General features: G+C 41.0%; 1 protein-coding gene across 2 annotated transcripts in view; it reads right to left on the bottom strand.

Moving 5' to 3' along the window:
* The window catches only part of KIF15 (kinesin family member 15), a 72,632-nt gene that overhangs the window by 47,502 nt on the left and 8,499 nt on the right, over window positions 1-16,631 (bottom strand). Inside the window, exons 2-7 of one of the 2 annotated variants that reach the window (XM_032317160.1) lie at window positions 13,513-13,555; window positions 12,811-12,994; window positions 10,912-10,988; window positions 5,473-5,510; window positions 2,184-2,281; window positions 701-880 (exon numbers count right to left, since the gene is read on the bottom strand). In XM_032317160.1, the coding sequence (XP_032173051.1) occupies window positions 701-880; window positions 2,184-2,281; window positions 5,473-5,510; window positions 10,912-10,988; window positions 12,811-12,994; window positions 13,513-13,555 (620 nt within the window). Of the gene's footprint in view, window positions 1-700; window positions 881-2,183; window positions 2,282-5,472; window positions 5,511-9,831; window positions 9,972-10,911; window positions 10,991-12,810; window positions 12,995-13,512; window positions 13,556-16,631 lie in introns of those variants that run through there. The other variant, XM_032317169.1, reaches the window with a different exon arrangement.

The raw sequence follows: 16,631 nt of genomic DNA, 5'->3' as shown, positions 1-16,631 counted from the left end.
GTAGTATTTCATATGTGTCAAATATCACATGATAAAAAACCATTTAAAATCAACTGGCCAGATCAGATGGCATAAAAATGCCGTATTTTGTAAATTCCTGTCAAGAGGTTTATTTGCCCTGGGCACCTGGGTGGCTCAGTGGGTTAAAGCCTCTGCCTTCCGCTCAGGTTATAATCTGCTCAGCAGGGAGCCTGCTTCCTCCTCTCTCTCTGCCTGCCTCTCTGCCTACTTGTGATCTCTGTCAAATAAATAAATAAAATCTTAAAATAAAAAAGGTTTATTTGCCCTGAGCCAAGTGCTAACTTGTTTACCTAATAAGTAAACAAGGGTAGAAAATAAAGGGAAGAGAACAGCCCATTGGTTTAAAAAGCAGCAATCCCAGAAGCTCCTCAGAGGGGCAGCTCCCAGGGAGAATCACTGGAGAAATACGACACTAACAAACTGTCCCTGTGGGCCCTGCAGGGTCCCTGACTGGAACAAACAGCGCTAAAATCATGCAAAATCAAGAGGCTTTCAAAGTCCTATTCGAACTAAGGGGAGATCTGTAACAGTCATATTTTTTTTTCTTCTCATGAACATTCTGTGTCACGCCTTTACGGAATTATTTTTAGTAGCTCAATTCTTGCTTTTTTTGAGATGAAAGTGCTTTTCACAGCATGCGATATTGCCTAAGGATCAAAGTGCTCAAGGTGTCGGGTACCTGATAGGCTTCAGCAGCCGAGGTCACCACCTGTTCCACGGCACCAACAACGAAGACTCCCTTCTTGATGTGCTCCCTTAAGTACAGTCCGGCTGAGGCAGAGTCCAGTAGGTCGTAGATCTGCTCGTTGTAGATTTCAATAAAGGAGCACTTACAGAGGAAACTCTTCCCAGCTCCAGCCTGGAAAGTGAAGCCTCGTTTAGACATTTTCTTCTCACGAGTTCATCCCTATCCTTCATGAGCATCACCGCCTTTCATGCGTCGCAAGGCCTACATTTCCTTCCATGCTATCCTTTACACAATACAAGGTATATAAAAGTCAGTTACAAATCTAGGTAACTAGTTTTAACATATCGTGACAACTTTAGGCAGCATCAAACTGTGATCCCAGGAGGCCTAGGTCTCCGGAAGTGACTCAGAAGCAAGACAGGGAGGTAGGACTTGAGCAGTCCAGATGGGCAATTCCACCTTCTTAAACTGAGGGATCACTGACATAAACAACATGTTAGCTTCAGGGGTGCAACATATTAATTCAGAATTTATATCTGTTGAGAAAAAATCACCACAGCGAATCTAGTTAAATCTATCACTGTACAGTTACAAATTTTTTTCCTTGTGATGAGAAAGAGCAAGTCCTTTCTTATCTGTCATATACTGGACTTACTCAGAAAGTTTTACTTCCATCAAGTGTTACATTCTTGAAAAGACTGAAAATAATTGATCTCAAAAGCCTCTCTCTAGGATTTTTAACCACAGGAATGTGGAGTGCTGAAGTTCTTTCACTGGCACCCAAGGTACAGGGCTAACTGTAAAGGTTAGGGATCATTTCTGCAAAGGAACAAATGGTAAGCCAATGTTGTGCATCCGCCTCCTTGGTATGCATGTGATAGAAAATGTTCCACTAAGGGCTCCTAAACATGGAATTCATCAAGCTAATGAAGCACAATCACGAGAAATGCCCACCCTGAGAGCCAGCGGAAGAAAGAAGCTCACTTCGCCAGGATGATGGAGTCACACCACATATGAAAACTAAATTATGATCAGGTGGCAGAAGGTGCCACAAAGGAGGCAAGGATGGGCCCATCGCTCCAGGGCATACTGAGGGTCTAGAGATACCTGCATTCAACTGTGAGCCTATGTGCAGGGAAGTGATGGGGCTTAATAAATCTGTTTTCCTCAGTTAAGATTTTCTTTACACTTTCGCTCTTGCAAAAACCTGAGAGCCTAAGAAGCAGTACATTTTTCTTTCGTTTATCCTGAGTTCACGGAGGACGCATGGCTTAAAAACCAAAAATTTTTAAAAAATTAAAAACTCAGAATCCTTCATTTTTTCTTAAGAACTGAGAGGTTTTTCTATGCCACACTAGCTTATCCACATTGTAGAGTACCACCTATGACCTTCCATGTGTTATGAGCTAATTATTAGTAGCTAACTGCTTGAAACCAGAATTTCATAGAACCACTTTATTTTTACAAGTTTTACCTTCTCTTTTTCACGATCAATTAAGGAAAACAAATATTCGAAACTTCGTGGGATTACTCCTCTCAGGTTATGAGAAAAATGATCAGATTCAGATGGTCCTAAAGAAATGTAAAAAAAACCTTAAGTAGCTATTCATCTTAATTCTACAGTAGTCCTTCAAAATGACAATACTGAAAGGAAATTTATACAGAAATAAGATGACACACTGTATAATCAGTTCCTTCTTTGTGCCCCACACAAGTTAAATTTTAGTTTGAGAGACTGAATAGTACTTGCCCATTAATGGGCCTGAAGGAAGGGCCCATGATAGCCACTAACACTGTCTTGGTTGCTATAACCCAGAATATTTTTTTAAAAGATTTTATTTCTTTATTTGATAGAGAGAGGGAGATCACAAGTAGGCAGAGAGGCAGGCAGAGAGAAAGGGGGAAGCAGGCTCCCCACCGAGCGGAGAACCCGATGCAGCATTCAATCCCAGGACCCTGAGATCATGACTGAGCTGAAGGCAGAGGCTTAACCCACTGAGCCACGTGGGCGCTCCTAACCTGGGGTATTTTAAATGGCCCTTGTAGGGGCACCTGGTGATGCAGTCACGTAAGCATCCAACACTTGGTTTCAGCTCAGGTCATGATCTCAGGCTCTTGAGACGGAGCCCAGCCACTCAGTGGTGAGGCTGCTCGAGATTCTCTCCCTCTGCCCAAACCCCTCACCCCTGCACTCTCTCTAAAATAAATAAAAGCTTTCAAAAAATAAATGGCCCTTGTAAACTGTACCGTGTATGTGTGTATGTGTATATATACACACAAACATATAGGAGGTAGAAAAGTGCAAGTAAGTAATCAAAAAGGACAAATAATATGTGCGCAGATAATTTTATAACCCTTTCCTGTTAAATAATAAACAAAGATAATCAATATATTCTTTAGTGGGGCACCTAGGTGGCTCAGTGGGTTAAGCCGCTGCCTTTGGCTCAGGTCATGATCTCAGGGTCCTGGGATCGAGCCTCGCATCGGGCTCTCTGCTCAGCGGGGAGCCTGCTTCCCCCTCTTTCTCTCTGCCTGCCTCTCTGCCTACTTGTGATCTTTCTCTCTGTCAAATAAATAAATAAAATCTTTAAAAATATATATATATATATTTATATTCTTTAGTTACCCTCATCACCACCTGCCTCTTCTATGCCTCAGCTCCTTAGCTTCCACTCTAGCCCCTCCTAGTCTAGTCCATTCATCTGCCTCAGAAATCTTTTTAATTATACATCAGATCACGTAGTTCTTTTTAAAAAAACCTTCCAATGACTTCACATCCCACTCAGCAAAATCCTAAATCATCGCCATGTCCTACATGACCTGGCCTCAGGGTACAACTCCAACTTCCATCCCTGCTAGCCCCTTATTCTGGAAAACTCCCTCTCTAGCCCCATAGGTCTTCCAGCTGTTCTATGAACACTTTTTTTTTTTTTTTTAAAGATTTTGTTTATTTATTTGACAGAGATCACAAGCAGGCAGAGAGGCAGGCAGAGAGAAGGGGAAGCAGTCTCCATGCTGAGCAAGGAGCCTGATGCAGGGCTTGATCCCAGGACCCTGAGATCATGACCTGAGCTGAAGGCAGAGGCTTTAACCCCCTGAACCACCCAGGTGCCCTCTATGAACACTTTTGAACATGCTTCCAACTCAGAGGCTAATGTCTGAAAGGTGCTTCTCCCAGAGGTCTCATGGTTCCTTTTCATTTCACTCAGTAATTCTCTTTCTTACTACAACTCACAGTTCAGAAACCATTAAAAAAAAAAAAAAACCAACAACAACAAAACCCACAACCAAAATTCAACCACAAGAAAATAAAAAACTTGACCAAAGGAAAAAACCTTAACTGCAAAAACAAATGAGAAACCTAGAGAAAATCTGCTACCTATATTGTAGACAAAGGACTAACCTTTTTTTACAAAAATCCCCACAAATGAGAGGAAAAAGACAAGCTGATTTTTTAAATGGGAAAAAAGCTTAAATGGGCATTTTACAGAGAGGCTGTTCAAATGTCCAATAAACACGTGAAAGGTATTTAGCTGTTTACAGACACCAGGGAACCGTAAGCAAAAACACAATGAGATAACACTATGCATACTCTAGAATGGCTAAAATTTAAAAAACTGACAATACCACATATAGACAAGGATATGGAGTTCCTAGAACTTTCATATCTATCATGACCATATCTACTGGAGCTGATAAACATGTAACTATGACCCAGCAATTCCACTCCTAGAAATGAACCTTAAAAAACACATACAAGGGTGCTTGGGTGGCTCAATGTGTTAAAGCCTCTGCCTTTGGCTCAGGTCATGGTCCTGAAGTCCTGGGATCGAACCTGGCATCGGGCTCTCTGCTCAGCAGGGAGCCTGCTGCCCCCCACCCCTCTGCCTGCCTCTCTGCCTACTTGTGATCTCTGTCAAATAAATAAGATCTTAAAAATAAAAATAAAAAACACATATAGGAAAAAGCAGTCACGGCCACATTATACATATAGTCTAAAGTTGGAAATAATCCAAACGTCCATCAGCACTAGAATGGAAAAGGTGGCATACCCGTGCAATGATACACTACAGAGCAATGGAATAAACTACTAGGATAGCCAACAACATGGGTGAATCTTAGAAACTTAATGCTGCGAAGAAGCCAGACATAAGAGGACACATAGTAAAATTTCATCTGTAGAAGCTTAAAAACAAGCAAAACTGATGGTGACAGAGAAGTCGGCATAATACATATTTCAGGGGAAGGAGTGAGGTAGTTACTGATTGGGAATCTTGATCTGGGTGGTGATTGCATAGATTTATAAATATATAAAGTCACTAAACCCAGTTCGGGGCACCTGGGTGGCTCAGTTGGTTCAATGATTGCATTCGGCTCAGGGCATGATCCTGGCCCCCTGGGATTAAGGGCTCCCTGCTCAGCAGGGAGTCTACTTCTCCCTCTGACCCTTCCCAGGCTCTCTCGCTCATTCTCTCTCTCTCAAATAAATAAATAAAATCTTAAAAAATAAAAATCAAAAGCAAACCCAATTCAAAAACTGTCCATGGAGCACCTACTCTGCGCTGAGCATTGACCAGGAACAGAGCTGCAAACACAGACTTTGCTATCACAATCTGACAGAAGCCTGGGAAACAGCCCTACCTTTATGAGATCAACATCGTATATAGAAAGTATGCCTTCCCCCAGAATGTACTAGGTGCTTCGGTGCTGTCATCGGAGAACGTGTGGATTAAGTCAGGAAATGATCATCTTAACTCACTTACCCATCATCGTAAATGTTTTTCCTGAGCCCGTCTGTCCACTGTAAAAATAAATGTTTTACATATTATTTTTACACATGAAACTTAAAAGACTACCCTCCTACTTTAATATGGTCTACTAGTTTATACATTTTTCCCACAAAAACTTATTTTATTTCTTTTTTAAAAGTATATTAGGTAGAGGAGCCTGCCAGGCTGTTGGTAGATCATGCAACTCTTGATCTTGGTGTTGTGAGTTCAAGGTCCACGTTGAGCACAGACCTTACTTAAAAAAAATAATAATAATAAACTGGGGGGACGGCTGGGTGGCTCAGCCAGTTAAGCGCCCATCTTCAGCCCAGGTCATGATCCCAGGCTCCTGGGATCAAGTCCCACATTGGGCTTGCTGCTCCTTCAGAAGCCTGCTTCTCCCTCTGCCTGCTGCTCCCCCCTCCTTGTGTGCACTCTCTCTCTCTGACAAATAAATAAATAAAATCTTAAAAATTTTTTAAAAAAGGGGGCGCCTAAGTGGCTCAGTGGGTTAAAGCCTCTGCCTTCGGCTCAGGTCATGATTCCAGGGTCCTAGGATCGAGCCCCGCATCAGGCTCTCTGCTCAGCAGGGAGCCTGCTTCCTCCCTCTCTCTCTGCCTGCCTCTCTGCCTACTTGTGATATCTGTCAAATAAATAAATAAAATTAAAAAAAAAAACTATAAAAAATTTTTTTAAAAAAATTGGGGCCACCTGGGTGGCTCAATCGGTTAAGTACTGGACTTTGGCTCGGGTCATGGTCTCAGGGTTCTGGGATTGAGCCTCATGTCAGGTTCCATGCTCAGTGAGGAGTCTGCCTCTCACTCTCCCCTCTGCCCCTTCTCTTGCTCTTGCTCTGTCTCTCCCAAATAGATAAAATCTTTTTTTTTTTTTAAGATTTTATTTATTTATTTGACAGAGATTACAAGTAGGCGGAGAGGCAGGCAGAGAGAGAGAGAGAGAGAGAGTGAGCAGGAAGCAGGCTCCCCGCTGAGCAGAGAGCCCCACGCAGGGCTCGATCCCAGAACTCTGGGATCATGACCTGAGTCGAAGGCAGAGGCTTTAACCCACTGAGCCACCCAGGTGCCCCAGATAAAATCTTTAATACAAAATATATATATACTAGTTGACAAGTGAATGATTCATTTTCTTTCTTTCCTATTCTACCACTAGGAAATACACTGTTCATTATCTGGTAATGCTTCAGGATTATACAAACACAGACATCAGAATTTTCAGTAAATTTTTATTTACAAAACTGAAATGCTCCGCATACTGCTCTGTAATATTTTGTCTTTTAATTTTATCTCAGATGTTTCTAAGCCAGTAAATAGCAACCTACCTCATTATTTTTAATAGCTACATTGTATATTCTATGCATATATAATTGATTTAACCAGATACTGGACTTCTGTTTCCAACTTTTTCTATTCTAAGATAGCAATTCCTTTCCTAAATTCTGCCTTTAAAGATGTTAAAATGTCTTCTTTTAAAAATATAGCAATTTTAAAATTCCTTATATTATAGGCCTTCTTTTGTATGTAGTGTCTTATTTTCTCCATTACCCCAAAAAACAAGAGTAACAAAAACTAAAACTAAAAATGCTTATGTTAAAGATAGATGTCAACTGTCTTTAGCTTGGATTCACTGCACAAATATTAAAAAAATTTGAGGTGCCCCTGGGTACCTCAGTATGTTAAGCATCTGCCTTCAGCTCAGGTCATGATCCCACGGTCCTCGGATTGAGCCCCGCATCGGGCTCCCTGCTCAGCCAGGAGTCTGCTTCTTCTTCTCCCTCTACCCCTCCCCCAACTTGTACACACTCTCTCTCTGTCAAGTGAATAAATAAAAATCTTTCAAAAAAATTTTTTTAAATTCATTTTTTGTTTAAATGCCCCAAAAGACGGGCTCCTGGGTGGCTCAGTGGGTTAAAGCCTCTGCCTTCAGCTCAGGTCAGGATCCCAGAGTCCTGGGATCGAGTCCCACATCAGGTTCTCTGCTCACCAGGGAGCCTGCTTCCCCGTCTCTCTCGATCTCTGCCTGCCTCTCTGCCTACTTGTGATCTCTCTCAAATAAATAAAAATCTTTAAAGAAAAAATAGTAACTACCCTAGAATTGGGACTGTCATAGGTAAACCAAAAAGTACGCTCCCCAACCAATAAATCAAACATTCAATTCTATCCAACTGTTTCCATTTCTACCTTATAGCAAAAGCAATTTTCATTAAGTTATTAATACGTTACAAATTAAACATAATTAGTATGCCTACAAGGTCATAAGAAATAACAGTTCTATATATAATAAAATCTCTGCAACTGTGACTCTTCTTTCAAATTCATTCTTGAACTTTACCACTCAAGATATTCTATGAAAAAAAAATATTTTTTCTCTTGGGAAGACAGATGAGAAAATAAGTATCTGTCTCACTGCTAATGAGACAATATTCAGTTTTCCTGAACACAACTGAAAAGTAAGCATGAAAAGCAAAGCTGAATTTTCAATGAAGTATATGCAATATGAGTCTAAAACTTATACTTTTTTTTTTTTTAAGATTTTTATTTATTTATTTGATAGACAGACAGAGATCACAAGTAGGCAGAGAGGCAGGCAGAGAGAGAGGGGAAAGCAGGATCCCTGCTGAGCAGAGAGCCCGATGCGGGGCTCGATCCCAGGATCCTGAGATCATGACCCGAGCTGAAGGCAGAGGCTTAAACCACTGAGCCACCCAGGTGCCCCTAAAACTTATACTTTTTAATGTGCTTTCTATTTTCTTGTGCATTGAACCAATTACAGACGAACAAGGTCACATGCACACAAAGCAGCAGCTGCTCAAATGTCTCATATAAATCACCACGGTGTTAAAAAGCTCTACTTCTAAATAAATTTAAAAGTCTACTGCTAAGAAAAAAGATTACAAGTTATATTCCTATTTATGAAATAAATCTGAAATGATACTAAAATTCATCTTGTATAATTGCCAAGGTCACAATGTTTTCTGGACCGCCATCTTACATTCCAATTAAATCTACAGCGATATTTTAAGTCTGCCAACATTTAGAAATTCAGGATCATGAATCACTTGAAACATACATTTGGAAAACAATTTGGCAGTTTCTCATAAGGTTAATCATAGACTTACCATATGGTCCGGCAATTGCATTCCTAGGGATTTACTCAAACGATTTGAAAACTTATGTTCACACAAAAATCAATATTCAAATATTTGTAGCAATTTATTCATAATCACTAAAAACTAGAAGCAACTAAGCTATCCCTTCATAAGGAAATAGGTAAACAAATCGTGATTCATCCATATAATAAAATACTATTGACAAAAAAAAGGAGTTTTTTTTTAAATTTTTTTTAAAGATTTTATTTATTAGACAGACAGAGATCACAAGTAGGCAGAGAGGCAGGCAGAGAGAGGAGGAAGCAGGCTCCCCACTGAGCAGAGAGCCCGATTCGGTGCTCGATCCCAGGACCCTGGGATCATGACCCAAGCCGAAGGCAGAGGTCTCAACCGACTGAGCCAACCAGGTGCCCCAAGGAGTAAGTTATTGATGCATGCAACAACACACGCAAATCTAAATGCATTTTTACTAAGAGGAAGAGGCCAGATCCAAAAGATTACATATTATATGATTCCATTCACATGGCACTCTGGAAAAGGCAGAACTTTAGGAATGGAAAATATGTTAGTGTAGCCTGGGTGTCAGCGGATAGGAGAAGGGGGAGTGGCTAACTACAAGGGGGACAAACGGGAAACCTTTAAGGTGAACAACTGTCCTCTTCAGTACTGGGGTGGTAAATACATGACTCTCTACCTCTGTTTATCACGAAGGGTGAACTTTAAGGCAGGCAAACTAAAAAAACAAGCAAAACACATCAACCCGCATGCCTGTGGTCCCAGGATGGAATGCACGACGAATGCATGACGTACCTGCACTGGAGTGAGGGGATAGTAAAGGAGCTGACCTAAGAAACCTTAGAAAAGGAGGTTTTGACTAGAAATTGTAAGGCTTAAAAAAAAAAAAAAAACTGTACCTCAAAACTATACTCAATAAATTTGTTTCTCACAGGGAGACAGGATAACAATTCATAAAGTGTTTTATGTGTATACTGGGGATGAACAAAGAAGTAAAGGGATGGTGGAAGGTGGGTGCCACGGTTCTCGCTGCCAGCAAGGGGAGTTATAGATACACAAAAAAGAAAAGTTAGAAGGAACCCATGTGGATTCTAAACCCTTGGATTACAGACATAGCATGACATGTTTAGCTTAACGTATATACAAATGGATATAAACAAACAATTATAGATAGGCCTATATACGTGACTTAGTACATATACATTTATTACCTAGTTGTCTGCTGAGAAGACCTAGAAGCAATGATACTCCAGTAGCAACAAACACACCCAGTGCCCCACATCTTGGTTTCTAAATACCATTCTCCAATAAAAGGAACCAGGGATCCTTGGTGAAATGGCTGAGTCTAGGCCTAGGACAGGGAATATACAGATAAGCCAGGAACAACCTGTAGTATCATAAAGTAAGGAAGTGCTCAAGCAAAAGGATGAGACATGTCAAAGGGACACGGAAACCAACCTCAAATAGCTCCCAATGGCAAAGCTAGGAAGATATGAGCAGTAAGATAAAAACAATATATTGAATTATAACTTCAAGTAGAATTAAATAAATGGGGGGGGGGGGACAAATATTCCTCAAAGAAGAATTCCAGAGGAATGTAGGTGGCTCAGTGGGCTAAAGCCTTTGCCTTCAGCTCAGGTCATGACCCCAGAGTCCTGGGATCGAGACCCGCATCGGGCTCTCTGCTCAGCGGGGAGCCTGCTTCCTCCTCTCTCTCTGCCTACTTGTGAAGTCTGTCTGTCAAATAAATAAATAAATAAAAATCTTAAAAAGAAAAAAAAAAAGGAAGAAGAAGAATAATTCCAAATAATATAAGTAGAGGAAGAAGAATTCCAAATAATTTAAGTAGATATTCTCCTCTCCCGGAGGTGGAGTTTAATCCCCTCCACCTTGATTATCCTGGTGGGGCCAATCCAACCACATAAATCTGTAAAAGCAGGGAAACTGTCCCAGTCATAGCCAGAGGGAGATGTAACTGAGGAAGAAGAGTGGGAGAGTTGCATGTTCTTGGCTTCAAAGATAGAGAAAGGGGATTGTGCCCAAGCAGTTTGAGTGGCCTCTAAAAGCTGGAAAAGGCAAAGAAATGGAATCGTCCTCTAGAGCCTCCAGAAAGGAACACAGTCCTGCCAACACTTTTATTGTAGCTCAGTGAGATTTTGGACTTACAGAACTGAAAGATAATAAATGTGTATTGTTTCAAGCCACTAAAGTTTGTGATAATTGATTTCAGCAGCTATAGTAAGAAGTACGTATTGCTGTACCCTTGTATAAGGACAGAGCCAGGAACTTACTAGGCAAAGATGGTTCCGTTGTAACCGCTCATGCAAGATTCCACAATGCCCTTGGCCACAGCTGAGAACACAGACTCCTACAAATGTAAGCACCAAACATTTTAACATTTCATAGAAATGAAAACATTTTTCCTACACTATATCTGAGAACAGAATAAAAATAATGTTTAGATTTTTCAATGCTTGTGAAAACATGAAAATTGCAATCGCTATAGAAAAAAGGCTACAACACCTAAAATGATAAAATATTAGACAAGTATGTCTATTAACCTTATATACAATTATAGATTTAAAGCTTACATCTACAACTGATACAGAATTTTGTTCAGCAAGTTGCATGCAAATATTATACTGCTATTAGCATCAAATACATGGCCCTATATGTTCTTTGATACTTTTCTTACCAGCTTATACTAACTAATCAATATGTGACTTTTTATTTTCATTTTTGTACATAAATAGATGCAATCTTATCAATACTGCAAGAATTGCTAAGCTTGCCTTGTCAAACACCATAGCCATGAACCACATGTGGCTACTGAGCACCGGAAACGTGGCCCAACTTGAGATGTATTTTAAGTGTAAAATATATACCAGATTTGGAAGACTGAACAGGAATAAAAAGAATGGAAAATATTTCATTAATAATTTGCTTTATATCAATTACATGTGGAAGTGATATTTTGGATACACTGGATTAAATAAAATATAGGATTAAAATTAAGTTAACCTGTTTCTTTTTTACTTTTTGTCAACATGGCTACTAGAAAATTTTAAATTATATATAGGACTAACTTTCTATTTCCACTGATCAGCCATGTCCTAGATAAAAAAAGATCTAAATATCTGAATGTCTCACCAAAAACATCCATGTGTGTAAGGGAATAATCAAGATCTGTGATATCCAATACAGTAGCCATTAACTATATGTGGCTATTTAAATTCAAATTAATAAAAATTAAATAAAATGTAAAAAAGTCCGGTCCTTAGATGTACTAGCTACATTTCAGGGGCTCCATTGTCATATGCAGTTAGTATATCTGAGAAACTAAACTTGAGAGATTTTATTCAATCTTAACAAGTTCAAACTTAAATAGCTATATGCAGATAGAGGCTACTGTAATGGACAGCACAGATCTAGAACATTTGTCTTGTTACAGAAAGTTCTAATGGAGAGTACTGACTAGATCTTAACTAAATTGTCCTTAATTAGAAAAAGTTACTAACATCATAGTAATCCTAGTCCTGTTACTCTCTACCATGGACTGAATGTTTGTGTCCCCCCCAAAATTCCTATGCGAAACCCTAATCCCCAGTGGGATGGTATTTGGAGACGGGGCTTTTGGAAGATAATTAAGTCATGAGGGTAGAGAACTTGTGATGGGAGGACTGCCCTTCTAGGAGACACTAGAGAATTTGCTTTCTCTCTCTCTGCACAGGGAGAAGGCAGCTGTCTATAAGCCAGGAAGCATGCCCTTACCAAACACTGGATCTCCTGGCCTGGATCTTAGAATTCCCAACCTCCAGAACAGTGAGAAATTAACGTTTGCTGATTAAGCCACCCCATTTTTGATATTACAATTAAGATCCTCTCCCTAAACTAGGAAGTTCAACTAGACGTATCAACCATCCACGTGGCCCTGAAAAATACACCTCCACTAACCTCCATCACGGGATGGTGAGTGAAAGTAAAGCAGGCCTGTCACTCTGGTACAAAGTTTGATGAAAGAAGAAAAATAATAATTAAATTTAAAATATTTTAAAATATACTAAATCTAAAATATTTACATCTTTGAGTGTCCTTATCTGAAATCTATCAAACTAAAGAGACCAGAAACGAAAACTTCACTAACAGAATCTTATCCAAATGGAAAGTTAAGTTTCCAAAACTATCATTACCTGAGTGGTGTGCATGTCTGCAACATGATCAAATGTGAAGGTCTTGGGCTCAGGGTTGGAGTGAAGCCGGAGAGTGGTAGAGGAGAGCACAGATAAGCATAAGTTTTGCTCTCCATCAGCTGATCCAGAACCTTCTGTAGGTGGACGAATTCGCACAAAAACTTTGATGGCATCACCTTCATTACTGAAGACAAGAAAGGTACCAGCCTAAGTTTGCTGGGAAAACTAAAAAAGGATCTGAGTCTCACATTGCCTCTAATGTTTCCATACTGAGTTTCCCCAACAAAGCCCCAATCTACCCATACATTTACCTCTTCTAAAAGAGTCTCACGTGACTCACACCCTTCACTGATTTGTTTCATGATACGATACTCATCTTCATAAGCTTTTATTTGAAATCAACTCAAAGAGAGTTGATTCTATGGAGCTCCAAGCACTGCTTGTCTCTGTTTTCCCTCTTAGTAGCAGTAATAAAATAAGTCACCCCAAGAGAGAATTATGTTACTGATTCCATCTTTTAGCCAGAAGGTTGAGAGGATAAGGGGGGTGGGTTGGGGAGGAAGTGTGATGTTTCCAGATTTCTAGGTGGCTGAGGTCCAAGCTTAATTCTGAAGCAAGTACCCCTACCTATGCTAAATGGTTGTTTTAGGAACACTATATCCCTAATTCTTTTGGTCTCATCAACGAGATTTTTTTCCTTACCTTGGTTGGCTAGACTGACAATTTGCCACATTGCGTAACTCAGCTAGGAAAAAAAGACAAGAAGTTATTACAGGCATCTAAAATTGTACTATTAAAAAAATCTCATTCTTATTGAGCCCAGTCTTCTGTTGCTGACACTCCCCTGTCTCCTCAGCTTCCCGACTTCCTGACAACAGGTCTTCCAGGGCCCAAGACTGATCTTCCTTCTATTCTATCTGCATCCACTCTATTGGTGATGACACCCAAGGTCATGGTTTTAAGTGCTAAGTATGGGACACCTGGGTGGCTCAGTTGGTTAAGCGGCTGCCTTCGGCTCAGGTCATGATCCCAGCGTCCTGGGATCGAGTCCCACATCGGGCTCCTTGCTCGGCAGGGAGCCTGCTTCTCCCTCTGCCTCTAGCCTGCCACTCTGTCTGCCTGTGCTTGCGCTCTGTATCTCTCTCTCTCTCTCTCTAACAAATAAATAAAAATCTTTAATAAAAAAAAAAAATTAAGTGCTAAGTATATGTTGATGATTACCAACTCTAGACCACTTTCCTAAGCAGCAGACTCTCACATCTAATTGCCTGCTTGACGTCTCCAGGTGGATGCCCAATGGGCAATGTCTCAAATTTAATTTATCCAAAACTGAACTCCTGATCACCCTACACCCATCCCAAACATGCCTCTTCATCTCAATGACAACTCCATCTTTCTTTCTTTCTTTCTTTCTTTTTTTATTGAGAGAGCAAGAGAGAAAGAAAGAGCATGCGGGGGGGAGGGACCTAGGGAGAGGGAGACAAAGTCTTAAACAGATTTCTCGCTGAGCACAGAGCCCAACATAGGGTCCAATCACAGGACCCTGAGATCACAACCTGAGCTGAGACCAAGAGCTGGATGCTTAACTGACTGTGCACCCCAGGCACCCCAAAAACTCCATCCTTCTAGTTGCTCAGGCCAAAAGCCTTGGAGTCATTCCTGACCCCTTTCTTTCTCATACTTCATATCTAACCTGTTAGCCAATCTTTGGCTCTACCATCAAAATACATCCAGAATCCTATAACTTCTGGTCAAATACTGCTATGGAATCAAGCCAGCAACATCCCTCATTTGAATTATTACAATAGTTTCCCTGCTTCTCTTCCTCATTCCCTTATCCCCAGACTCCCACCTATTCTCAACCCAGAGGGCAGAATGAATGCTAAAAAAGAACCCAGAGATCAACTTTCAGCATGGCTGCATGAGGAACTCCACTGACCCACTGCCCAGTAAAACTGGTAAAATAAAAGACAGAAAACAAAACAAAAAAACATTTACGGTCTCTAGATACAGCCATAAAGGCAAAGAGACAAATGAAAAAACATTGAGCCAAGCAGATCAACGAATATTCCACAATGAAGGTGAGAATCTATGGCAGTTCAACCAAGGTCCCTCCCTTCCAGCCCAGCACGCTGGCGGCTCTACTCCAGACTGCACAGCCAAGAACACAAGGATCCTCCTCCCCTCCCTTCAGCTTCCATTTGCAGGGCTTTCTTCCCGGAGCAGGTAGGTTTGATAACCTCATCCTGCCTCTAGCCAGCTGCCTACTGCTGAAGCTAAATCCCAGATAAATATGGTTGAGAGATGGGGGTTCCCTTCTCCCACTCAGCCTCCACTCATGGAATGAGGCTGTACCTTGGACATAGTGTACTGAGAACATTGGGACCCTGATCACCCTCGGTCTGGCTCACAAGGCAGTGGTTCTACACTAGGAAAGGCAAGTCAAAGGGACCCCAGCTGCCACACACACACACACACACACACACACACACACTCCCCTCCCCATCAAATACTCAGCAACTAGAGCAGACGTGTCACTCTGAAAGAAGGCTATCTTCTCCCTACCCCTAGCTCCAGAATCTAGGTTCAGAGATTTTGCCTCAGGGGAGAAACAGATCATAAACCAGATAGCTCCAAAGGAGCTGACCTCATTTCCAACAGAGCATGGAGAAGTTCAAGTCTCATCACATACTCAAGAACAGTGAAGGTTGTGGTGAGAGGCCATTAGGAGGTACAAACAAAACCGCAGTCCTATTAATTTACAGGAGAGAACTGGGGCATCAGACAGCTGGGAGCAGCTTTACTGGGATCAAAACAAGCATGACAGACCTCACGAACTTTCCCTTCAAAGGGGCAAGAATCAGGGGTACTTGCGTGGCTCAGTTGGTTAACTGTCTGATTCTTGGTTTTGGTTCAGGTCATGATCTCAGGGCCATAAGATCAAGCCCTGGCTGAATATGGACCCTGCTTAAGATTCTCCTTTTTCCGGACGACTGGGTGGCTCAGTCAGTTAAGCATCTGCCATCCGCTCAGATCATGGTCCCAGGGTCCCGGGATTGAGTCCTGCATCAGGCTCCTTGCTCAGCCTGGAGCCTGTTTCTCCCTCCGCTTGCTGCCTCCCTGCTTGTGCTTTCTTTCTCTCTCTCTCTCAAATAAATAAATAAAAATTTAAAAAAAAATTCCCTTTTCTCCCCTTTCCCTCCCCCTCAAAAAAGGGGGATGGCAAAGACTCTAATTAGACAAATTTGTAGGGCAGTGTTCCGGGCATTGTTCAAAACAGGGCAATCAGCTGGTATTCCTGAAGTTTAAGAACTACATGTGGTCAGGGAAAGAGGGAAATAAATCCCCACCAAAACCAGTGTCGTCAGGGTTACTGTAGGCATACCTGAAGCTGGGCTTCTCTGAGGAGCAACATCAAAGGCTTAACATTTTGAGAGGAAAAGAGATGCTACTAAAATGAGCCAGTCAGTCATTAAACAAACAAGCAAATAACAACCCCCCAGAGGACAGAGAGACCCGTATTCAAAGTTGCTACAGTATATTATCTAAGATGTCAAGTATCCAATAACAACAACAAAAAAAGGCAAGGCATTCAAAGAAACTGGAAAGTACGAGCCATGAAGCAGGAAAAGAAGAAAAGAAGCTAGCAACAGAAACTGCCTGTCAAAAAAAAAAAAAGAAAGAAAGAAACTGCCTGTCATAGCATCCAGATGTTGGGAGACTTCAAAGCAACCATTATAAACATGTTCACAGAACTGAAGGAAATCATATTAAATTAAAGCATTAAAGGAAGGTATAATGACAATGTCCCATCAAATAGA

Source organism: Mustela erminea, chromosome 1 (assembly GCF_009829155.1).
Source record: "Mustela erminea isolate mMusErm1 chromosome 1, mMusErm1.Pri, whole genome shotgun sequence".
NCBI classification, from domain to species: domain Eukaryota; kingdom Metazoa; phylum Chordata; class Mammalia; order Carnivora; family Mustelidae; genus Mustela; species Mustela erminea.
This window is presented reverse-complemented; position numbering and strand designations above follow the sequence as displayed.